Source organism: Hypanus sabinus, chromosome 12 (assembly GCF_030144855.1).
Source record: "Hypanus sabinus isolate sHypSab1 chromosome 12, sHypSab1.hap1, whole genome shotgun sequence".
NCBI classification, from domain to species: domain Eukaryota; kingdom Metazoa; phylum Chordata; class Chondrichthyes; order Myliobatiformes; family Dasyatidae; genus Hypanus; species Hypanus sabinus.
In genome coordinates this window covers 81,866,278-81,892,783 of record NC_082717.1, presented here as the reverse complement: position 1 = coordinate 81,892,783, position 26,506 = coordinate 81,866,278, and the positions used below count along the sequence as shown (strand labels likewise).

At 38.8% G+C, this 26,506-nt stretch overlaps 1 protein-coding gene across 5 annotated transcripts in view; it reads right to left on the bottom strand.

The window, feature by feature from the left end:
- The window catches only part of ralgapa2 (Ral GTPase activating protein catalytic subunit alpha 2), a 482,467-nt gene that overhangs the window by 242,718 nt on the left and 213,243 nt on the right, over positions 1–26,506 (bottom strand). For all 5 annotated transcript variants that reach the window (XM_059986278.1, XM_059986280.1, XM_059986279.1 and 2 more), the window contains exon 25: positions 51–179. In XM_059986278.1, coding sequence (XP_059842261.1) covers positions 51–179 — 129 coding nt within the window. The remainder of the gene's footprint in view (positions 1–50; positions 180–26,506) is intronic.

The following is a 26,506-nucleotide window of genomic DNA, read 5'->3' as shown; positions in this document are numbered from 1 at the left end:
TTCAAATGTTAAATGTTGTCCAGCTCTCTCAAAATTACAGTCATACTCACATCTGGCATATCTGAGTTGAGGACCCGGGTGGCAACTGTGATGAAATCTCCTATCATCATGGTGAAACCAGGTAATCCAAGTAAGAAGAAGCGAGGGGAACAATGCTTAGTAAGTATGTTCAGCACATCCTAGCAAAAGTAGAAACAAAACCAATCTGTTAGAAAAACAACAGATAGTTTACTACTGGAAAACATCATGAGAAACATCATGAGAAACATCATAAAATGGATCTTGATGCATTAATGTACTCTGTAATTCAATTAATTATATCAACAGTAATTCAAATGATTATTATATGTCAGTTTAACAATTAATGAAAGTAAGATGTCTTTTGCTGAATTCTTTATGACCTAACATTTGAAAAATTCAAGATGACAAAACCTCATTTGAACAATATACAGTGGATTCCAGTAACTGGGGCACATTGGGGCCAGTACATTTTGGCCCAATTAAGCGGCTGCCTCAATTATCTGAAGCTTCATGGAAAAAGTTAAAAAGGTATTAAAAAAAGAAACTGCATAACAAATTAAGTATTTAAATGAAATACAGAACAAATTAGAACACTATCAATACTATGACAGTACTATAAAACTGTGTATTAGTTCCTAATAGTTATCGATAGAGTCAGTGTAAGCTAATGCGTTCTTTTGAGTGACTAAATAAACAAAATCAGTGTAGACAACTAGTGTAGATATTGGACTGCTTTCATACAATTTTCAACAACTGCATCCACCAAATCTTCATTTTAATCATAAAATGCAAGATAATTATTGATACCTTCAAATTCTTCACAGTTCATAACTTGTTGAAGTCGTGAAATTGTTTCATTTTCACTCCTGGTTGTTTCTGGAATTTTTATTATTTTTATTAAGTTTATTTAATGATACAGCGCAGTATAGGCCCTTCTGGTCCTTAAAGCTGTGCCATTCCCTGACAACCCAGATTTAACCCTAACTGAATCATGGAACAATTTATAATGGCCAATTAACCTACCTAGTACGTCTTTAGACTGTGCAAGGAAACTGGAGAACCCTGGGGAAAATGCACACATTTTACAGGGAGCAGGTACAGAGAGTCCTTACACAGGACGCCCAAGTTGAACTCTGACGCCCCAAGCTGTAATAGTGTTGCACTAACTGCTATGCCACCATGATGCTCAAACCTCAATGCTTGAAACCACAATACGCAAAACAGTTCTGAATTGTCTTACTGCTTATGTCTCAACTATCAATGACAAAAATCAGTACTTTTTGAACACAAATACCATTTAAAAACTGTTCACTCTAAGCATGATGCAGTTTCTAATGGCCACACAAGTATAAGCGTCTGATGCTAGTTAGGAACTGTTCAGAAACAGTTTCCTGCCTCAATTAAGCGGCATAGTGTCCCAAAGAAATGAAGGGAATCCCAGCTATTTTCTTGATTAGCTTTTGTTCTTTAATAGTTGTCCCAAATAAGCAGCTGCCCCAATTAACCAGAATCCACTGTATATGAAATTATAACATTTTTTCCTGAAATATATTTATTCTAGTCTCAAAATATTTGTTTCATGGATTTCTGTTAATAATCATAATATATTTTTAGAAATTCCTTTTGACAGTTGGCATCTGAATGCCTTTTTCTCAGTTAATTTTTAAACAGCAATGACCCATTGCAATTGCTCAGTTTCAAAGCTAAATATTCTCAAAGGGAACAACAGGAATTATAATTAATAAAAAAAAGTACAAAATAATGCTGACTGAAGCAGAACAAAGGTCTACCCATATGAGTGGGAGGCTGATTAATTTGTCATTTTATATCACACCTGGAAATACAAAGTTATGTATTGTCCTGTACCATTGTTGGCAGATATCTAGAACAGATGGGAGCTTGATTCTGTTGACATATGCTGCATTTTTATAAATGGATTTCAACAGTTCAAGCTCAAAAAATGTGCTAAGTCCCTTTCCCAACCTACAGTGTAAGTCATCACTTAGGAAAAGTAATGACTTTTAAAATATATTTACACCCACTTAAATATGCAGGATTACTATTAAGATGAGGTACAACATTATATGCAATATTTTTAAGCCTTTTTATGATAGAAAGAAATAGACAAAGAATGTCAGATATCTTTTGATGTTTTTAAAAAAACTATAAACATCTTTTTTCATTGTAAGTTTCACTATCATCTGAGGATAACAAAATAAAACAAGAGAAAATCTGCAGATGCTGGAAATCCAAGCAAGACACACAAAACACTGGAGGAACTCAGCAGGCCAGGCAGAATATAAGGGAAAAAGTACAGTCAACATTTCAAGCTGAGACCCTTCAGTGGGACTGGTGAAAATAAAGATGAAGAGTAGCTTTAAAAGGTGGGGGGAGGGGTGGGAGAAACAACAGGTGAAAGGTGAAACCAGGAGGGGGAGGGGTGAACTAAAAAGCTGGGATAGGTGAAAGGGATACCGGGCTGGAGAAAGGGGGATCTAATAGGAGAGGACAGAAGGCATGGAAGAAAAAAAAGTGGGGGGGCAGCGAGGAGCACCAAAGGGAGGTGATGGGCAGGCAAGGAGATAAGATGAGAGGGGAAAAAGGGAATGGGGAATGTTGAAGGGCGAGGGGCATTACCATAAGTTCAAAAAAAAATTGATGTTCATGCCATCAGGTTGGAGCTACCCAGATTGAATATAAAGTGCTCTTCCTCCAACCTGAGTATGGCCTCATTGCGTCAGTAGAGGTGGCCATGGATTGACATATTGGACTGGGAGTGGGAAGTGGAATTAAAATGGGTGGCCATTGGGAAATCCTGCTTCTTCTGGCAGAAATAGTAAACCTACTTCATGAAATCCAGTATCTAAAGCCAACCATTGTCATGAAAATCCCAGGAGATCAGTAGATTCTAAGATACTCAAATCACCCCCATCTGGCATCAAAATGTTACATAAATTACATATCTTCCCTATTCAGGTGAATAGTCTCAGCAACAACTGAACCTCTTAACCATGTCTGCATGCTTTTATGCATTGAGTTATTGCCACATGATTGGCCGATTAGATATTTGCATTAATGAGCAGGTGTACAGATGTATCTAATAAAGTGGCTACTGAGTGTGCATTTTTAGGGGGAAAAAAAGAGGGCACCATTCAGTTAACAGTAGCTGGTATTTCAGTAATGAGACAGACTTGTGCCTTACAGTAGCCATAAAATATTGAAAATAATGCATCTGTTGCAATCAAATCTGTAACAGGTGATTTTATTAGGAGATGACAAAATTAAAACTACATATATCTATAGCAGGGATGGTGACATTGAAGAGAAAGTGTGATAATAAATTAGTAAGTCTAGTAGAGAAGACAACACCCTGGAAACAACAGGAGTCAGAAATGGTTAAGACAATAAATGATCTAGTTGACATGCAGAAAATTATGTACTTGTTTTATTAAAGATTAGTTCAAGTATACAAGTGCATTTGATCATAATTTTAATGTAAACAAAATATCCAGACACATTTCCCAAAACAATAAGGAGAAGCATACTCTACTATTCAATAGGATCATGGCTGATATGACATTCCTTATAACCAATTTCCTGCACTTTTCCAAAAATACTTCATTTTCTTATTTATTGAAATATGTTTCAGCCTTAAATGGAACCGAGTATCGGTTCTTTATTTCTTCCTTCAACATGAAGAACTTTACATTTTCACACATTAAACTCTATTTGCCTATATTGCCTAAACAATTTAACCCATAATTCACTAACGCCATCTCTTATACCCATCACCCATCTTCACAAGCCCTAATTGAGGCACTGGCAAACTGGGAGCCAGTTTAAACTAAACCTGAGCTTGTCCTGCTTTCAGTCATCTCTCCACTCCAACGACAATCAGAGATCTCTGGGAATGCCAACATCTGTGTACCTCCAATTCTCCTCCAACTTAAGTTCCGGTAGTCATAATTCGTAATCTGGACCTTGAATTCCTTTCCCATGATCTTGTTCTCTCTCCTCCTTTAAGATGCTAGTTAAGATCTGCTTCCTTGACCTACCTTTTACACAGCCTGGTTGATTGCTTTGGTTTCCCATTACCATTTGACTGATCAAACTGCTGTAAAGCATCTTGGGACATTATACTGCATTATAAGGTGTAAGATAAATGCACACTGTTTAAGACCGTGTAGACTGATTTATAAGGACAGCACCAAACATCACCAAAATGAGAATTTTCAAATGTTTTCAAAATATCAAACTTGCTTTTGAGCAAAAAGCCTGTGTATCAAAATTCAAAGGTTAACTTATGATCACAGAATACAGCTCTGAAATTCTTCTTCTCCAGATAAGTCATGAAATGAAGAATGAAAAGAAAAGCAGCACGATCATCAACCACCAATTCCCCCCTGCCTGCACAAAAAAAACAAACAAAAATGGAACAAGCACTAGAACCCCTAATTTCCTTTCCCCCACAACACAAAAACAATTAGAAAGATCGGATGAAAAACACAGAATATAAAAAACTATAAGACTGAAAAAAAGTCCATAGTCCAAGTCCATTTCCAAAACACAGAAAGCCTGGGTAACATTCTTCGGGCACAGCAGCAGCCTCTCGCCTCTCTGGCAGCAGAGTGATCAAAAGGGCAGGCAGCTCACTTTCTGCATTCACCTCAATGTTTCAGTCTCCCTCGTGCTTTAATCGGCAAACAATGGAATCTTTAATCAATGAAATGGAGTTGAACGTCGGCATTTGTCCTGTCCTGTAGCCTTCTCGCCCCAAGGTTCGAGCACGCTGCCTCTATCTCCTGGAATCCTCTAGGACAGCAGAGTGCTGGAAACAATCTCCAAACCGCAAATCACAGGCTCTAACAGTTCCAGTATCACATTCACTTAACATAGCTGAATTTGATTTTGCCTGATGTTTCAAAACATGGAACTTAGTGCTTAAATTTGTGGATGAGCAGAGGGAATTTTAAAAAATGATAGAACATTGATATTTTACCTACATTCACTCACAATAGAACATTAATTTTAACAACAACCAATTATCAATACAAATGCTCCAAAACATCAGTGAATTCATAAATTCTTTTACAGATAACAAATATTTGGTTCTTTGAACACCCAACACATTTTACAGCAAACATTTATGTACCATTACAACTCTGGTGCTTCAAAAACTAACAAATTGTGCCAATTGTTGGTAACTGAATTGCTAAATCCTTACTGCCTTCTTTAGTAACTAATACGAAATTCTTCCACATTACAAAGAAGTAGCTATCAAAGCTAGGTGAAAGCAACTAACTTTAGATCAAGAACTTCCTGCTGCTTCTTTTTCAATTGACAGTGCTTTTGCTTTTTAAGCTTGGTCAATTTCTTCATATAAATAGAAAATTGTAACTGGTACTCTAATGATAATGATATAATAATGCAGGTCAGGAGTGCTCATTAAAATGATACATGGTGCAGCCCTAACAAACACAGATATTCCATAACTACCCTGGATAGCATAATCTGTTACTATCCAACTCGTCTGAAAGTCACAATCTGCATGAGAAAACCGCAAAATGAGAACATCTGCCCTTTATCAGTAGGATCATAAAAATCAACTAATTCAAATACAGACATGTTTTTCTTCCCTTTTAAAGCACAGTTCAGTAAATATGAAATGCAGCAAGCTGCTTGCTACCTGGTAAATGAATCACTTTAATTGAATGCTTTGTACACAGTGCTTGTAGAAGTGCAAGCAGTAGAGAAAACATATGGCTAAACAAAAAGGCAGTTGGTGAGTGCACTTTGTTACTACGACAATATCTTCGTTCTTGGGTCATTAACCATTGGTGAACAAAACTAAAATTACAAAGGGATTTTACTTATTACAGCAATGAACTACTGAGTTCTTTTAGGCGAAAAGAGGACCATTGAAATAAACAAAAACAGTTATTAATAATCCTGATCACACATACTGTATTAAGAGAATTTCCAAGTTATTATAAATGCTAAGATTTGGACTAGAGAAGCTGTGGGAAGGAGTTGTGGTTCCTCCCACCAAAGATTCAAGAGAACACAGCTACACTGTGAAAGTAAGTTAAAAGTCAGTATGTTCTCGGGTAAGCTGGGGATAAAGTGCTGTTATGTTCTGACTCATTGCAGTTTATTATTAAACACACTTCCGAAGAAACTTTGTCAGCTACATCTCATTTGACTCCTGGGAATCTCTGGCCCATAACCACTCAAAGAGGAGAGGAACTATTTGAGACAGCATTGGGAAGCACGAGTCAAAGCATCAGAAACTCAAAAGCCCTGCAGAAAATGGCTAGGGGAACACACCCCCTCAACTAATTACTTACACATGCATACTATCACCATCAACTTTGGAAGAACCTACCATTTCTACATTGACTCCATATTCACCTTGGAACCCACAAAGCCTGCATGCCATTCCTGATGCTGAGGGACAATCTGAGAAGATGACGATGGCAGTTTTCCAAGTTGTGAAACATTATTGTACATTGTCTTGGGATCTTCATAATGATACACAGGAATGCACAATTTCAGAATGATTATTACAAAATGATCAACTATTTTGTAGTTAACTGTCCCACCTGTATCAACTAAAAAAGAACTTCACTAAAAACACAAATAAGGCAGTGTTACTTTTACAACACACACAAAATGCTGGTGGAACACAGCAGGCCAGGCAGCATCTATAAGGAGAAGCACTGTCGACGTTTTGGGCCGAGACCCTTCAAAATCCACCAGCATTTTGAATGTGTTGTTTGAATTTCCAGCAGCTGCAGATTTCCTCATGGGGTGTTAGTTTTACATTCATTTTGGCAGATTAAGTATGTTTTGTTTTGTTGACATGGCATATGTGCTATAAACCTACAAATATCAACCTACGTGATTAACAACACAAATTCAGCTCTAAAACTTTAAGGAAAATTTGCTTGAATTCCCATTAGAAAAACCGATACATATATTAAACAGCACCTACAAGAAAAAAAATCTGCAGATGCTGGAAATCCGAGCAACACACACAAAATGCTGGAAGAACTTAGCAGGCCAGGCAGCAACTATGGAAAAAAGTATAGTCGATGTTTTAGCCTGAAATGTCAACTGTTCACTCTTTTCCATAGATACTGCTTGGCCTGCTCAGCTCCTCCAGCATTTTGTGTGTGTTAAACAGCACCTACTGGAATTAGTGTTTCAATTTAATGAATTATTCATTTTTTGCTGCTCAAAAATATATTTTATTTAAAATACTTTAAAAGGACCGAGAAATGGAAAAAAGGAAAACAACTCTAAAGCTGAGTGTTAGAAACTACAGCTTTATTCCTTTCATGGAAATAAAATGGACACAATGAGAAAACCAGCATCTTCAATGCAAGGACACCTGAGATCTTGCCCACATTGAGCCATTCAGGCAGCTACCTCATACAGGTCTTGAAGCGCTTGCATGTGCTAGCCATAGCCCTGCAATCCAGATTATGATTTTATCTCTGAAATCAAGCCTCTCTCTTGGAATCTGGATGTGAAGCTTCTCTACTTTGGTTTCACTACCATGAATGCGTTCTATCAAGTAATCTCTACCAAAAAGATATGTAAACTCTTTCATTTCACACTGGGTTAGAAGTAGCTGGACTCCTGGCAGCATGCCAATCTAGACAGACATAGGCAGCTGCGATGGTCCTCTACACAATGATTTTTTTTTGCAGCTGAAAAAATAAAACTTTTTTTCCCCCTCAATTCAACCTTCTGGATTTGAATGACAGTGGATAATGTCCACAATTAAATAAAGAGTCATATCCATACTAACAGATGGATTGCAAACTTCATGTGTCACAGGACTGAATTGCTCTGATGCTATCTTCTGTTGCCTCAGGGCAAGAAAAAGGTCAGCAGTACAAAACTGAGTTTGCTTTGTAGCATGCAAACCAACAGCTGTTTTAAATGGCTAGAAAGTGTTCCTTGCTTTTAAAAAGCAACAAACCTAAACCAATTTATGAAAGGAAAGAGTTTTGTAATCTATTATTCTCCTTAGTCAGTGCACAGACCCATAAACTAGGAACTCTAGTATAGCTGGTACCAGAGTGACTTTAGATAAGGAGTCAGTAACTTTCGAAGATTAGTTAGTCCAAAGGGGAATTGCCTCCAATGCTCCGCTTCCAAGTACCCCACAGAGAAAAGATGATTCCATCTAAACAAAATAGTATCTTCTTATCCAAACTGCCTGCTTTCTTTCAGAAATCTTAAAACTAAAATAAAGCAGTTTTTTTTATTCGGTGTAATGATAATAGCTGGGATTTATTTTGCTTCATGAAATTTAGTTGGAGGCTAAACAACATGCAACAGTAACTGTACAAAACAATGACTTTGTTTCAAATTGTCCCTCTGTCCATTCATATAGCTATATTTAACCATCGCAGAACCAGTCTATTATTGTTGTTTTACATGATGTGAAATTTGTAGTTTTGCAGCAGTGATAAAGTGCAAAGATATAAAATTATGACAAATTACAAAATAAATAAATAGGGCAACAAAAAAAGGCCAACGAAGTAGTACTCATGAATAGTTCAGAGATCTGACTTCAGGGGAAGAAACTACTCCTGAAACATTGACCGTTGGTTTTCAGACTCTGATACCCCCTCCTCCCTGATGGTAGTAATGAGAAGAGGGTATATCTTGGATGGTGAGCGTCCTTAACAACTGATCTCACCTTCTTGAGGCACAGCCTCTTGAAGATACTCTTAATGGTGGGGAAGGTTGTGTCCATGATGGAACTGGCTGAGTCATCCCTTCACAATGGAGCCTCCATGCATGGCTGTGATGCAAGCTCTAGGAACGCTCTTCACTGTTCATAGTATAGAAATGTGCAAGAGTCCTTGGTGACATACTAAACCTTAAATCCCAAGCAGAGCTGCTGGTGTGCCTTCTTCACAATTGCATCAATGTGTTGGGCTCAGGGCAGATCCTCCAAAATGTTAACACCAAGGAACTTGAAGCTGCTCACCTTTTCCACTGTTGACCACTCAATGAGGACTGGTGTGGGTTCACCCAAATTCTCTTTCCTGAAATTCACAATCAATTCCTTGATCTTGCTGATGCTGAGTGTGAGATTGTTGTTGCAGCACCACTCAACTTTCCAATCTATCACCCTCCTGTACACCTCCTCATTGCCATCTGAAATTCTACCAACAGCTGTGGTGTCATGAGCATAGAGAAAGTAGAGCAGTCGGGTAAGCATGCATCATTGAGGTGTGTTGATACCCCGTGAGAAGGAGATGTTATGATCAATCTGTACTGACTGTCGTTTCCTGATGAGAAAGTCCAGGATCTAGCTGCAGAGGGAGCCACAAAGGCCCAGGCCCAAGCTCATGTTAAGGAGCAAACACTTTAATGTTAAACGCAATGGCACAAGAGCAAAAAAAAATGCATACAGATCTGGTATCTTCCCAGTTCAATTAAAGAGGGAAACAGTTGAAACAGAACACCCTGAATTAACAAAACCTTGTTCAATTACCAGACTAAAACTCTGATATCTTTAGTCAAAATCCAAAACTTGCTTGTATTTTTAAATAAAGTAATGTTTAGTATTTACTAATTACAATGATACAATTTAAGAGCCTGACAAAGAAGATATTGTAAGAATGCATAATTTCTCAAAACATTAAAACTTCCAAATAGGAAAGAAAATAAAGAAAATTAAATAGTGCCATGAAATGATATATTGGTCCAAAAATAGACTGGCAACTAAACATTTGGAAGACAACGGGACCAGTAATTCTTGCTTTAACTGACCCTACTACATCAATTTTTTTGTTCATTCATTCTCAAATCATGTAATATTTATTACAACATTGATTATCAAGAAATTCAGTGGGAAGAAAGAGTATTTGTGTTTCAAATGGGCCTGCACTTCACTCAAAAAGCCAGTATTGTTTAAAAATCGTAATGATCAATCTACTCATTTAATGAATGCTGTGTAATCTAAGAGACCTGTAATGCTTATAGAGAACTGCTGTTTTAATTCACACCCCTAAGTTTATCATTGGCAGTTACTCATTTACAATTAATTACTAGCTGTTGATACACTAGCCATCTGGCATCATCTGAATTGGTATTACTATCAAACAATTGTTAGGATGCTTAAACCAAGCTTAAAGAATTCTCTCCAACATATGGGAATTTAGTGTGAAGGGAAATCTGAATATTGCTTCAAGTTAATCCAGGAAAAGAGGATCAGAAAATATTAACTTAAAACAAATAACAGGAGAAACAAAAATCTTTACTATGAGTGATAGTACCTGAAGCAATTTGCCAAGCAACGCAATGAGAAGCAAAAATGTTGATACCTTTGCTGAAGAGTAGGATTCCTCAATTGAAATTGAAACAGCCTTTCTGTAAAGGCCTGATGTCTTTTATTGTGGTCTTAATATTTACAAATTGGCATACTTGCTGTCAGCTCTGCTTTATACTTCAATTGCTGAATATATTTAATATTCTAATATGGTTTTAAACTATGGAAAAAGGATTTTCGTTAAATGTTTCAGTGCAAAAAACTCTAAAATTAAACTTCCTTGGGGTGAACATGTATTTGTGTCTGCAAAATTTGTGATTACAAAATATTTTGAAATAAACACATTATTTCAATAAAACTTCCAATGAAATGCCATACACCAAAATGTAAAAACAAATTTGTATCCCAGTAGATTCTACTTTTTGGCTATGTGCGCCATCTGGAGGTAGAAATTAATAGGGCAACAGTGAAAGAATACATCTGTGGTTTGTAGTGTATTAACTTAGTACATTTAACTGTTTTCAGAAGTCAAAACAGTGATTGCTTATGGTCAAATTGGCTTTGAGGTACAATGCTAGCATATGAAGCCAATTTAACCCTTTCTAAACCTTACCACTATCCACAGGAATAAAGCATTCAAACTGAATTTTCAGTTGTAATTTTCAAGCTAGAAACTTTTATTGCCTCTTTTACTATGACTGAGTATAACGTAGGAAATACAGCAGCAAAAGTTCAAACAGCATCTAGTTATTATCACATAGCTAACATTGTTATTTTCCACCAGTATATTTCTGGATATAAATACTTTTCAGAACACTGGGGAGAACACACTGCTCTTCTTTGAAAAGCTTCTCAGAAGTGTTTACTTCAATATGAGTGAGTAGATTGGAAGTTGTTTAAAATTTCTACTACGAGGACACCTTCCTTCAATGTCAACCAAGACTTTAGAGAGAGACTACAACCCATAATGTCCCATAATGTGAATAGATAACCAATATCTATAATGGGAGTCAAATGCAAAAACACAGACAATAGAGTTAAAAAGGCAAACAGAGACTTATCAAATCATCAAAATCTACACTTAGTATACTAAAGTGCTGTTTCTATACTACCACCATTTAAATAATAATAAATAATTGAAATACTTCAATGTTGGTTAACGTTTAAAGTTGAAGATGCTGGAACAGTCAGCAGGCGAAATAACATCTGTGGAAAAGAAACAGTCAGTTCTGAAATGGAGACAAAAAGTTTGTAAAGCTACATGGAGGGTATTAAAGCTGGGGTGACCATGGGAAAATATATAAACAAGGTCATCTGCTTAATCTGTGATTAGGAGGAGTTGGAGAGAAAATGGACAAAGGAATGCAGGTATGAAATGGAGAGTAGGAGGACAAGCCCTAGGATGTTAGGCAAAGCATGAGAGAAGAAAGAAGGAGAGAAAAACAAGCTGAGTTGATATTCTGGATGAATGATGGATGTAGACCAAGAAATCAAGTTACCCAAGGTCGTAGAATTCACTGTCAAGTCCAGAAGGCTGCAGCACGCCCAGAGAGAATATATTCCTCAAGCTTGCTTTGGGTCTTACTGTTGCAGAAAGGAGGACACAGTTCAATAAGACACAGTGGGAATGGGATGAGGAACTGAAATGGCAAGTGCCCAATCAGAGATGTCACCTTCTCCCACTCTCTCTGAAGCTGAACAAACTTTTTTTGTCTCCAATTCAGTTCTGACAAAGTGTCTCTGACCTGAAGCATTGACTCATTTTCTCTTCCCACAGATGTAGCCTGATCTGCTAAGAATTTCTGGAATTTTCTATTTTGAGCATCAGTAGTTTACTTGACCTTCATTTTTGTCAAACATTGAGCTTAATTGACATAATAGAAAATGATAAACTAAATAATTAAACAACATAACCTCTGCTGTGTGTAATATACATAGAAGAAGCAGAAAGCCCTCAACTCTGAGTGGAGTCATTGGGACGCCGTTATGATGGCGTTTTCTTAGCAGGCTTTCTTGTTTTTACGAGGCTGAGTTGCTAGCTCAATGCTCAACCCAGCATGATGGAAAGCATGCAAGGGGACCGGCTGGATTTGAACTCAGGAGCCTTCGGTCCGAAGTCCAGCGCTGATGCCACTACGCCACCAGCTGGCCTGTGTAATATACATTTTTGGATAAAAATGTAAATAAAACATAGGTGCAAATTAGGCCATTCGGCCCATCGAGTGTGGTCTGCCATCTGATCAAGGATGATTTATTATCCCTCTCAATCACATTTTTCTGCCTTTTCCCCATAACATTTGCTGCCCCACCAATCAAGAAACTATTAATCTCCACTTTAAATATACCCAATGACTTGGTCTTCACAACTGTCTGCGGCAATGAATTGTACCGATTTACCACCCTCTGGCTAAAGAAATTCCTCCTCATCTCTGTTCTAAAGGGACGTCTTTCTATGTTGAGGCTGTGTCTGCTGGTCCTAAACTCATCCACTATTAGAAATATCCTCTCCACTTCCACTCTGTCTAGGTAGAAACTCAGAAAACCTACAGCACGATACAGGCCTTTCGGCCCACAATGCTATGTCAAACATGTACTTACTTTAGAAATTACCTAGGGTTACCCATAGCCCTCTATTTTTCTAAGTTCCACGTGCCTATCCAAGAGTCTCTTAAAAGACCTTATTGTATCCGCCTCCACCACTGTCTCCAGCAACCCATTCCATGCACTCACCACTCTCTGCATAAAAAACTTACCCCTGACATTTCCTCTGCACCTACCAAAACTGTGCCCTCTTGTGTTTGCCATTTTAGCCCTAGGAAAAAGCCTCTGACTATACACACGTTACAGCATCATCTTATCATCTTATACACCTCTATCAATGCCTCTCATCATCTTATACACCTCTATCAGGTCACCTCTCATCCTCTGCTGCTCCAAGGAGAAAAGCCCAAGTTCACTCAACCTATTCTCATAAGGCATACTCCCCAATCCAGGCAGCATCCTTGTAGATCTCCTCTGCACCTTTTCTATAGTTTCTACATCCTTCCTGTAGTGAGGTGACCAGAACTGAGCACAGTACTACAAGTGAGGTCTGACCAGGGTCCTATATTGCTGTAACATTACTTCTCGGCTCTTAAACTCAATCACACGGTTGATGAAGACCAATGCACCGTATAAACACAGAGTCAACCTGCACAGAAGCTTTGAGAGTCCTAATGACTGGGACCAAGATCGCTCTGATCCTCCACACTGCCAAGAGTCTTACCATTAATACTATATTCTGCCATCATATTTGCCCTACCAAAATGAACCACCACACACTTAGCTGGGTTGAATTCCATCTGCCACTTTTCAGTCCAGTTTTTTATCCTATCGATATCCTGCTGTAACCTCTGACAGCCCTCCACACTATCCTCAACACCTCCAACCTTTGTGTCATCAGAAAATTTACTAACCTATCCCTCAACTTCTTCATCCAGCTCATTTATAAAAATCACAAAGGGGTCCCAGAACAAATCCCTGAGGCACACCATTGGTCACTGACGTCCATGCAGAATATAGGTCTTTGATATTCAATTGGTTTCAATGTGATTCCCTTTACATTCTTCTAAATTTAGTGAATACAGACCCAGAGCTATCAAATGTTCCTCATACACTAAATTCTTTTATTCCCGGGGTCATTATTGTGAACCTCCTTTGGTTCCTCTCCAGTGCCAGCACATCTTTTCTAGACAATGCTCCAAGTACAGTCTAACCAATCCTTTATAAAGCCTGAGCATCACATCCTTGCTTTTATATTCCAGTCCTCCCAAAATGAATGCCAACATTACATTTGCCTTCCTTACCACTAACTCAATCTGCTGGGTTAACCTTTAAAGATTGCACCTCTGAATTCTGAATTTTTTCCCCATTGAGAAAATAGTCTACCCCTTTATTTTTTCTACCAAAGTGCAGGACCGTGCACTTCCCATCTGCTACTTTTTGCTCATTTTCTTAATCTAAGTCCTGCTGCACACTCCCAGCTTCATCAACACTACCTGTACCTTCACCTTTCATTCTGAGGATCATTCTTATGACCCTCCTGAGTACCCTCTCCAACGCCAGCATATCCTTTCTTTGATAAGAGGCCCAAAATAGTTTACAATACTGTACTCTAAATACAGTCTAACCAATGCCTTATTAAGCCTTAGCATTACATCCTTACTTTTACTGTATAATCTAGTTCTCTTAAAATGAATGCTAACATTGCATTTGTTTTCCTCACCACCAACTCAACCTGCAAGTTAATACTTTGGGAATCCTACACTAGAACCCTTCAGTCTCTTTGCACCTCTGATTTCTGAATTTGCTCCCTGTCTACAGCTTTGTTCCTTCCAAATCCAAATTTGCAAGTTTGCAGAAGACATGAAAAAATGGCAGTTATGGATAGTCAGGAAGGTTGTCAAAGCATACAGTAGGATATAGATCAACTGGAAATAAGGTTGAAAAATAGCAGATAGAGTTTAATCTGGGTCAGTGTGAGGCAAAGTACTTTGGGAGGTCAAATTGAAGACTAAAGTATACAGTAAATGACAGAATTCTTGGGTGCATTCAGAGGCATCTTGGGTTGCAAGTCCACACAAGTTGATAGGGTGGCAAAGGTGGTTTGAAAGCAAATATACCTTCATCGGTTGGAGCATTTAGTATAAAAGTCTGCAGCTGTAGAAAACTTTACTTCAGCCATAAATGAATATTGTGTGCAGATCTTGTTATTGCATTACAGGAAAGATATGGAGGCTTTGTGGAGAGTTCAGTAAAGATTCACCAGGCTGATGCCTGATTTGCAGAGTATGAACAATAGAGAGAGACTGGGCAAAGTTAGATCGTTTTCTCTGGAGCACCGGCGGCTAAGGGACATATACCATTTGGAAAAGAATAGTTAGGGTATAGGGGGAAAATTTGAAGCAGATTTGTGAGGCAGTTTTAAAAAAATTCAGAATGGTAGGAATGTGCTGCTGGGGGAGATGGAGGAAGCAGGTGTGAAAGCAACGTTTGCGAGACATTTAGACAGGTATATGAACAAGCAAGAGATAAGAGTACCACAGACCATTTTCAGTCAGGTCAGGTTAGAGTAATATATAGTCAAATGAAGCTCTACAGCAAGGTTACAGAAATATATCAGGCACAAATTATTTTTGTAGATGCTGCCTGGCTTACTGAATTTTTTCAGCATTTTGTGTGAGTTGCTCTGGATTTGCAGCATTTGCAGAATTTCTTGTGATTATGATTTGCTGTTCCACTGCAAAGTCTGTTTGAGATACGCTTACCCTGAAATTGTTCAAATCTTCTTTTCAACAGGAATTCAGTGAGACCCTCTCTCACTACTGCCTCTCTGTGATCCCTGCTGCCCTATGACCATGTGCTCACCTAAACTTGCTACCACAACCACGTATCCTTCTTGGGAATTTGCTTTTGCTGTCATCTTGTTCCAGCTCTGTTTTCAGGCCTCCCAGTTTGGACCCACTGAGATTTCCAGGTATCTGCATTCAAATGACTGCTCTACATCTGTGAAAAGCAGGACTTCCTGGTGGCCACCCACTTCAATTCCAATCATCATTCCCAATCCAACACGTAGGTCTACGGCCTCCTCCTCTTTCACGATGAGGTCACTCTCAGGTTGGAGGAGCAACATCTTATATTCCATCTAGGTAGACTCCAACCTGATGACATGAACATCAAACTCTCCATCTTCTCCCAGCCCCCTTCCCTCTTCTTCAATTACACACTCTGGACCCACTCAACCCACCTCTCCTCCTCACCCGTCGATCACCTCCCCCTGTGCCCCTTCTCTTTCCCTTTCTCCCAAGGCTCAATCTCCTCTCCATTTAGATTTCTTCATCTTCAGTGCTTTACCTTTTCCACCTATCACCTCTCAGCTTCTTACTTCATTTCCCCCCACCCACCTGGCTTCATCTATCACCTTCTAGCTTGTATTCCTTCCCCTACCCCCAACATTCTTATTCTGGCATCTTTCCCCTTCCTTTTCAGTACTGATGAAAGGCTTCAGCCTGAAATGTTAACTGTTTGTTTATTTCCATAGATGCTGCCTGACCTCCAGCATTTTGTGTGGATCTCTTTTGTAGATTATTTGTCAAGACATAATGAATACATTTCCCAAACCAGACAATAAATTACAACGAACTCTAAGATTCTCTGCATAGTTCATCCCAACTCCTCAAGTATATACCTACAAAATGTATACTCTTTGGAGGTCTGAAGAATAGCCACAATAGAATACAAAATCCTGACAACAGCCGGCAAGGTAGATGCCTGCTGCAGAGTCAAGACAAGGGGTATGGTCTCAGGAAAAGGAAATGGACAATTATGACCAAATTTTAAAAAAAGTAACCTCCTTACTCCAAGGGCTGAAGCTCCTTGGATTCTTTTCCACAATGGACTGTGGGTGCTCAGTAGTAATTCCTTACAGTTGCAATAGCAGGGAGAGGTAGTGGGAATAAGCTCCCACTACCTATTAAATGCTTCCAATGGCAAATAGCCTCTGACAACCAAATCCAGCTCCTGGTCTTCACATATGCTTTGGCTACTAGAGCCAACAGAACCATTTCTATTGACAGGCAAAAGGACAAAGGTGACTTAAAACCAATTGCTTCAGGCAGAGAGGTTCGTCAGCCATGGTTCACAGCTCACTTACAATAAATTCCGGTGTATAAACTGAGAACTTGGCCGTAAGTTTTAGGGGGTCGGCTTATACAGAGGGTGCCAACTTTGGAAAAACGAATACACGGAAGACAGGTCGTATTTAATGGCTGTTTTTGAGTGAAATCGGTTCCACTGTCGACGCATGAATTCTTTGGTTTGTTTAAACTCACATCTCGTGGCTGGAGCATGGACACCAAACCACCGGGGATGACTGCAATGTCCGTATTTTCAGCTTTCAGTGTTGCTTTTATCTCACCTGACAAGTGCACTTTGAACATGTCCAGACAAGTAGTGACTTTTCCTTCCTGACACCTTCGGGACGTCGATGCCACACCTCTTTAACCCACTTCAAGCAATCCGCTTCGTCCATCCAGCAGCATTCTTCAACGTAAACAACAGCCCACGGGAATTTTCTGAGCAATCTTTGCTTTTTGTCTTAACACAAGATCACGTCTATTCATAGATCGGGTGCACCAACTTCACATAACTTTGAAATTTTCGCTGACCTCACGGTGCTTTTCATCCCATTTCAACGATTGAACTCGCATCATTTCTCTGGTAACAATGTATCCTGATGATCACTGGTGATTCACCCACTCTAAAACTTTCTCTGGAATGTTTTCCCGCAGTTTGCACATTTCATCTTTGGCATTTCCCTCAGCGTGTCCTCTGCTTTATTCCACTCTCTCACTCTCTCTCGTTTACACTAAACTTAGCAGCTGCAGAATTATTTGTTCCTTTAACAAAATCAACAACCTTCAGCTTGAAGCCAGCATCATATCGTATTTGTTTTAATCTTTTGTACATGGTGGTTGCAAACTCAATACTGAATGCACGTACTAATCCCGCCACCCCGTGTTATGTTTTAACGAGATTGCGATGGGCGCTAAATGATTTCACAGGGGTTACATTTCAGAGGACTCTTTTCCACTGGAAACCTAATCCAAGATTTCTCTCCCTGATTTATTTGTTAAGAATTCGCCTATAACGCTCTGCAATGTGTAGGCCTGTTTTCTTAGTAGGTACTGGTTCAGATAATTTCCAGGGTTCGGATCTGGCAAAGCTGAGTACCGGCATGTGAGATCTTGTGATCTTTTCTGGTTAAGTCAAAAACCTCTACAAAAGAGGTAGGCTTATACAAAGGTAACATGAAAAAGTCACTTTTTAACCTTGAAAATGGGTAGTGGGGTCAGCTTATACTCCTGGAATATATGGTAGGAGAAGAAAAACTCTGATCTGAAACCTCCGCTACCTTGCATCTATATCCACTCATGGGGAAAGCTTCAGGAGTGCACCCTGAGGAAAATCCCAGAGTCCCTACAACACTGAGTTCAACGCTGACTGGCAACTCTTGTGATAACTGCCAGTGCCAAGCTGTATCAGTCTCTGCCATTCCTTTGGATTCATCAGTTGCATAGAGAGGAGGAACTTGCTATGTGGGCCACAGTTTGCTCTCCATATCATACTGCCCTAGCTTGCGTATCATGTAAAAAAAAAGCTAGGACGCAACGTCCATGGTCAACCCCACCAACGGATTGCCTCATAACTCAGCAGTGGAGCACATGGAAGGCGGAAAAAGAGATTTAGGCGTTTTTGGACAGGCTGAAAGTAGATCCAAGGTCAAGGATCTTATGTTGAATGTTGGTGTAGGGTAATATCTTCTTAAACATTCTGTTGATTGTATTAGACATAAACAACATCTATTTCAAGAGCACAGGAAGCAGTCTCACCAATTAACTCCACAAATAATGCTCTGCTATCCATCAAGTGATTTATGAACCAGACCTACTCAAAATGAATATCAGGAGGGGAAAATTTCTGCTCATGTTTCAGTAAAAACTATTCTCTGGTTGTCAAAGTGGAATCAATAGTACACAACTGTGCTATTCTGCCATCTGATCTAGACACTTGGTAAGCAAGGATGTGAAGGGTTACTATAGGTTGACAGTAAGGCAAGGTTGAGATTACATCTAGATCAGCCATTGTCTTATTAATTAACAGGCTTTCTCATTTCAGTGGTCTTCTTTTGTGTGCAAGAAACTCATAAGTGTTTCTTGTGAGCATTTCAATGAATTGTGTAAGAATTATGTAAGAGTTTGAAATACTACATTTCTGAAGTAATCTACGTCTATCATTAACATCGGGATTTATTTTACCTATATGCTACAATATTTGCAGACTACCTGACCAAAAAATAAAATCACTAATGAAGCTGCATGAACTCTTTATTTTATGTGGCCATTACAGTCAATCAAGTCTATACTGGTGGACAGAGCCTACCAATTCCCTATCATTGATCCCTATAGCCTGTCATTCTCACTGTCTGACCAACCCCCACCAAATTCTACCACTTTTTACACACTAGAGACAATTTACAGTGACCAATTAACCTATAACCCACTTTGGGACATGGGAGGAAATGGAGGACCCATTTCATAGAGAGAACACGCAAACTGCACCCAATTAACACTGCTAGTCAGGATGGAACCTGGGTCACTGGGGCTGTGAGGCAGCAGCTCCACTAGCTTAATTGCTGTGCAACCCAAAAAAATACAGTTACATACAAGAAAGAAATACTCCTATGCATGCTCTCAGAAAATAGTTTAGTAATAGCATTTGTCTTTCTAAACCTAATATATACTACCACGTGCTGGAAGAATATAAATATTTCCATACTTCATTAATAATTTATCCTACAATGTGAAACATACTGGTTTGACCAATTTATTTAGTTCATTAAGAAATAATTCATATTACTAAAATATTCTGCAATCCATAGAGCATTACTAATCCCTCTAATGACCATGAGAGAGAATTAGTCTTAGAAACACTGAGTCATACATCAATGAACATAGGTCCTTTAGTCCCATTTGTCTTTATTTAGCCCATATCCTCTAAAGCAGGGGTTCCCAACCTGGGGTCCATGAACCTCTTGCTTTATGGTATTGGTCCATGACATTAAAAAGGTTGGGAAACCCTGCTAAATCTTTCTTATCCATGTACCTCTCCAAGTGTCTTTTAAATGTTGTTAATGTATCTGCTACAATGACTTCCTCTAGCTCATTCCATAAAGACCACTCTCTGACTAAAAATGTTGTCTCTTCTCTCTCACCTATAGTTCTCCATTCTCCCATCCTGAGAAACAGACTAGAGAATTCACCCTATTGATTCCCTCGTGATTTTATGCACTTCTATAAGGTCAACCCAATCTCACTGTGCACAAAAGGAGAGTGTACAAATATCCAGGATGTACCCTCTTCTCATCAGGAAGGCGGTACAGAAGCCTGGAGGCACACACTTAGCAATTCAGGAACAACTTCTTCCCCCCTGCCATCCAATTTCTAAATGGACATTGAATCCATGAACATTCCCTCACTAAAATTTTTATTTCTTTCTGCTTTTGCACTACTTATAACTATTTTACTGTACTGTAATTCATTTTTTATTATTTGTCATGTATTGTATTATACTGCTGCTACCGAGTTAAGAAATTTCGGCAATATTAAACTTGATTCTCATTCTGAATAAAATACAATCTGTCATTCATATCTTCAGGATACAATTTGCATGCAACAAATGACTTACATAACAAAGCTTTTGCTTAAGCTATTTCACAACCTTTCTTTAATGGTACGGTCTGCTACTTGATCATAAAAACTTGCTCTAACCGTTCAAAACAATTCACATCAAGCCACACTACTGTTTAAAGGGCAGGTATTTCATGCAAATTTCCATTTCCTCACACCACAGACCCATCTAGATGGATTTTCCACTTTGCAGAGGCAATGGACACTAATGTTAAAAGATGATGGTGCAAAGACAGCTGTAACTAAAAGGCATTGATCCAACCCTCCCTCAGAACAGAGCAACAAGCAGCAACTAATTGAAGCAGTACAGAGATAATAGTCTTGTCATTACAAGTAGCTTCATGAAAATAATCAAACAATGAAAGTCTAATTTGTGCAATATTTGATCTCTCTCTCTGCAATGTGGCAATTGTAAAGTATAAAAACCGTTTCAAAAACTAATTTTATGACTTTAATGATCATGAAAGTCACATAAACTTTGTCTATTTGCCAGGCACCTGTACAAACCAGTCCATTCAGATTTAGATAAACAAATACCCCTTCATTCCTCATTGGAGCAGTAAGACAAATAAAATCATCTTAAATGGTGCTTTCCACCATGTAATGACTTCAGTACTTTGACTATATACTTTGATTGTCTCAGTCAAGAAAATGACTAAGGAAATTGTTTTGAAAAGGTAAATTTCCAAGAATTAACAATACCCATCTCTTCTCCACATGAAATACAATCTGCTACAACACTCTGAGATTCTCACTAAAGCAGTGTTTGCAGTGAAGTGAAACAGAGATTGTTTGAAGTAGAAGTGAAAATAACAGGTTTTCAATTTTAAAAATGGAATAATGCTGATGATTTTAAAGTGAATCATTCCTTTATTCTACAAACAGGTTACTGCTTGAGTGATGAGATTTTCAATGATCTGTGCTTTCTAAGTCTGTCCTCTTCAGGCTCCATTCAGAATGATTCAAATGTTGAAAGGCCTCGATGGAGTGGACGTGATGCTTCCTATGGTGAGAGAGTCTAAGACCACAGGACACAGCCGCAGAATAGAGGGGGCATCCTTTTACAACAGCGACGGGGCAGCATTTCTTTAGCGAGAGTGGTGAATCAGACAGCTGTGGAGGCCAATTCTTTATGTATGTTTGAGGCAGAGGTCGATAGATTCCTGATTGGTCAGGGCATGAAGGCATATATGGGGAGAAGATAGAAGATTGGGGCTGAGAGGAAAAACAGATTAGCCATGGTTAAATGGTGGAGCAGACTCAGTGGCCTAAATCTCCTATATCTTTGTATGTGTTGTTTGAATTTCCAGCATCTGCAGATTTCCTCGTGTTTGATCTTATGGTGTTATGAGTTGGAGAATCCTTGAAAGTGACAGTAATTTGTGACAGTTCAGAGTTGAAGAGTGTGAAGTTATCCATGCTGGTTCAGGAGTCTGATGGCTGGAAGGTAATTACTGATGGCAGCAGCAAGAAAAGGGCATGGCCTGGATGGTGGGTGTTCTTGATGATGGATGCTGCCTTCTTGTAGCAGTGCTCCCTGTAAAAGTGCTCAGTGGTGAGGGGGGCTTTGCCAGTGACGTTCTGGGCTGTAACATCATTCTCTGTAGTCTTTCCCATTCCTGGGTGTTGGGTATTGGGTGTTTCCATTAGAAACTACAAAAATAACAGATTAATTTTGTTCAATTGTTTATTTAACAGTTCACCAGGACACCTTGAAACAGGTCATATGAATCCAGAAGATACTCTGGGAATAATGTTCTTTTCCAATCATCTTGGTGGTAGCAAACAAAGTGCATTAAAAAAGAACCAAAACAATCAAACCAAAAAAATCAGCGATTGAACCAAAATGGACAGAACTGCTAAATTATCTTGACTCTAAATGCAGACCAACCAAGATAAGATGCAGAATCAGTAACTCCTGAAGCCCTTAAAGCCTTAGATAGTCATGATAAGTATTTATATTGGTAGGTAAATTGGAAAACATAGATCAGAATTACCATGGAACCCTTAAAACTGAGAATGGAGAAATTATAGAGCAGAACAAGGAAATGTTAGGGAAAATAAACAAATCAAGAAGAAAACAAGAAACCTTTTACAAACTTTGACAAGGTCCTATACTGAAGGCTGGTCTTGAAGGTTAGGTCTGATGGAATCTAGGGAGATCTAGTTCAGTGGATTCAGAACTGGCTCGGAGATATGAAGAGGGTGGTGGTTGAAGGCTGTTTCTCAGAATGGAAGTTGGGGACTACAAGTGTACTGCAGGGCTTGGTGTTCAGGCACTTTTCATTCATAATTTATATAAATGAATTGGTTCTAAGTGTACAAAGCTGGATCAGTAAGCTTGCAGGTGACACAAAATTAGGATGTCTTGTAGATGACGAAGATTATTGTTGGAGATCACAAAAGGGTTCTTGATTAGTTAGGAAAGTGGGGTGACCAGTGGCAAAAGGATTTCAATACAGTTAAGTATGACATGGTGCACTTTGGAAAGTCTAACATAGGACTTCCACTAGCAGTAGGGAGTACAATGGAACAGAGGGAGTACGAGTGTACAGTTTACTGAATGCAGAATGACAAGTAGACTGGAGTGGTGGAAAGAGTGTTTAGCATGTTGGCCTTCATCAGTCAGGGCACTGAAAATAATAGTTGGGTTATTATGTTCAGTTGTTTAAGTAGTTGGTGAAACCACTGGAATACCGTATGAAGTGTTGGTCACCCTTTTAAAGGAAAGATGTGCCTAAACTGGAAAGAATGCAGAAAATATTTATGAAGATGTTGCCACAACTAGAAGGCCTGAGTTATAGGGAGAGGTTACCAGGCTAGGTCTATATTCCTTAGAATGTAGGAGCATGAGAGACAACTTATATTATAGAAATGTTTAAAATCATGAGAGGCACAAAGATGGAAGATAACAGTCTTCTCCCCAGGGTAGGGGAATCCAAAGTTAGAGGGGAGTAGGTTTGAGAAAAGAAAGATTTACAACGGACCCGAGGAGCAAATTTTCCATGCAAAGAGTGGTGAAATGAGCTGCCAGAAGACGTGGTAGAGGCAGGATCAATAGTATTATTAAGAAGCACTTGAATAAGTAGGTGGAAGGTTGGTCCCTAGAGGGATATGGGCTGAACACAGGGAACTGGGATTAAGTGGCACTGTAGATGGCATAGACTCGATGGACCAAAATGTCTGTATCCATGCTGTATTGTTCTAGGATTCTATGATCTGGTTGAGTAACCAGTCTGGGTTACCAAAGTGTCCCATTATTTTATTCCTCATCCTGCCAGAGCATTTGTCAATGCCTTCATTATGTCAGGTAATCCAGACTCTTGGATGATGTGGCACAGTTACTGCAGGATGTGATAGACACTGCAGAACTGACAGAAAATAGTATTTTGCCCTCCACAATATAGGGAATTAGTGTTGGGGTTCCGCACTATATTAGTCACATCAGGATATCTTCACGCCTCTGAGCCTTCTCTTTATTCATTTTTTGGTGTGCAGATTCTACTTCATTAATTATCCTATAGAAGGTGAGCTGCTACCTTCGGTAAGTGAAGTTCCTCTGATGAAGCTTGGATAGGAATTTCAATAATTTAGGTCTGATAACAGTGAAAGATTGAGTTTAAGTTTCTAAGTTATGACTGTGCGTTACTTGGAGGACATGCAGGCAATAGCATTTCATATTCCTTCTACTATTGCCTTTATGATGATACAGTTTGTAAGTTTGGGAAATGTGGTTGGAGCAGGCCTAGTAGATCTTGGAAGGGAATGTTTAGCATTGTTGGTGCTGCATTGACTATATAATGATTATTTGACAAGGTCCTATACTGAAGGCTGGTCTTGAAGGTTAGGTCTGATGGAATCTAGGGAGATCTAGTGTATAATGATTCATTTTACTATTGACTTGTGTCTTGAAAATAATGAAAAGTATTTGAGATATCAGGAAATGAGTTACTTACGACAAGATACTTGGCAACAATATGTATGGGGTTGGTCCAATGGATTTTCTGGTCAACGGTGACTGCCAGGGCATTGATAAATGGGATTTGGCTTTGACAATGCAATTGAATATGAAGAGTATGTGGTGAAACCTTCTCCTGATGGAGATGATCTTTTCCTGGAACTTCACTGGCATTATTCCAGCTTGTCACTTATTAGCTCATCTTTGAGTGACTTGCTATATCTTGAATTAATGCATCAGAAGAATTTCTCAGTATTCCTTACCTTACTGATGAATACATCAGTGATGGTATATGTTGCAAGTATTGTGTATGGGCAACTAGTCTCTGTAATTATGACTATAAATGGCTCCAGACTCTCACTAATGTGGTTGATAGGAAATTACCTTATGAAAAAGGTAGGAATCCATTGACTTGCATCGCAATCTTCGACTTTGAAACAAAACAATTATAAAACAAGATGTATCAGCCATCATTGGCCAAATAACTGATTTCTGATAAGGCAGTTTCTGTGTTGAATACATGCACAGCCTATTTGAGTAAAGAATTCCAAAGATTCAGTACCCTCTGCGTAAAGACAATTCTTCTCATCACAAGCACACAAGATTCTGCAGATACTGGAAATCCAGAGTAACACATACAAAATGCTGGAAGAACTCAGTAGGTCAGGCAGTATCTATGGAAAAGAATAAACAGTCGACGCTTTGGGCCAAAGTGTCTTGGCCTGAAATGTTTATTCCTTTCCATAGAAGCTACCTGACCTGCTGAGTTCCTCCAGCATTTTGTACGTGTTCTTCTCATCACAGTCCTGATGATACATTATTTTGAGATTATGACTCTTGGTTCTAGATTCCCATGATCAGCCTCTATGTTGTCAAGCCCTGTAAGAAATTTAATTATTTTAATCTAAATTCATCTAAATTCCTCACAAGACAATCCCCACACCATGTTATCAATCTGGGGAAACTTTGCTGCCCTCTCTGCATTGCAAGTACAGTATATCCTTTCTTCAGTGGGGAGACCAGGGCTGGACACAGTGTTCCATTTGGGATTTCACCAAAGTCCCATGTAATTTCAGTAAGATGCCTTTACTCTTGGAATCAAGGACAATATACTAATGTCTTCCTAACTGGTATCTCTACCTGCTTATATATTTTTCTTGTACAGGTTCATCAGGTCCCACCAAATTCCCAATGTTTTTTCAATCCTTAGCCATTTAAAAATTATTCTGTTCTCCATTTTCCACTAAGTTGGACAACCACTTTTCCTGCACATGATATTCCATCTTCCATGTACACTTATTCACTTTGGTGTATTTATATCACTGACAAGTAGATATGAACACTCAAAGGGGATATAGACAGGATGAGTGAATGAGCTAGAAATACTCGTCAGATCAATCAGCATCTGGTGAAAGAAGCTGATCCTATATTAAAAGTGGACACCAAGGTGCTTACTGTTTACCTGTGCTACATACTTTACATACATTTTCAATTATATTTTATTAATTTACTCGTGGTAATATTTTGTTTTATGTGCTGTGCATGACATATACATTGTGGGTGAATCATGGCTCAGAGGAATGTTGTTTTGTTTGGTTGTACAGTCAGATGACAATGAACTTGAAACTTGATATTTTTTCATTAGGACAGGCCAGTTCAGACTGTTATGCTCAACCCAGCTCTACCACATTATTAACTTTGTTGATAACACAACAGTGGTGGCCTCATCCACAACAATGATTAGTCAGCATACAGAAAGGCAGTGGAGAATACTGCAACTTGATTCTCAATGTGGTCCAGACGAAAGAGATGATTGTGAACTTTAGGAAGGTGCTGGCTGACCAGTTCCTACTGTACACAGGCAAAGAACAGAGTCATGATGGTGCTCAATTCCAACTCTTTCACGTTCGTCTACAAAAAACAGTTTAATTTTTACTTTTGACA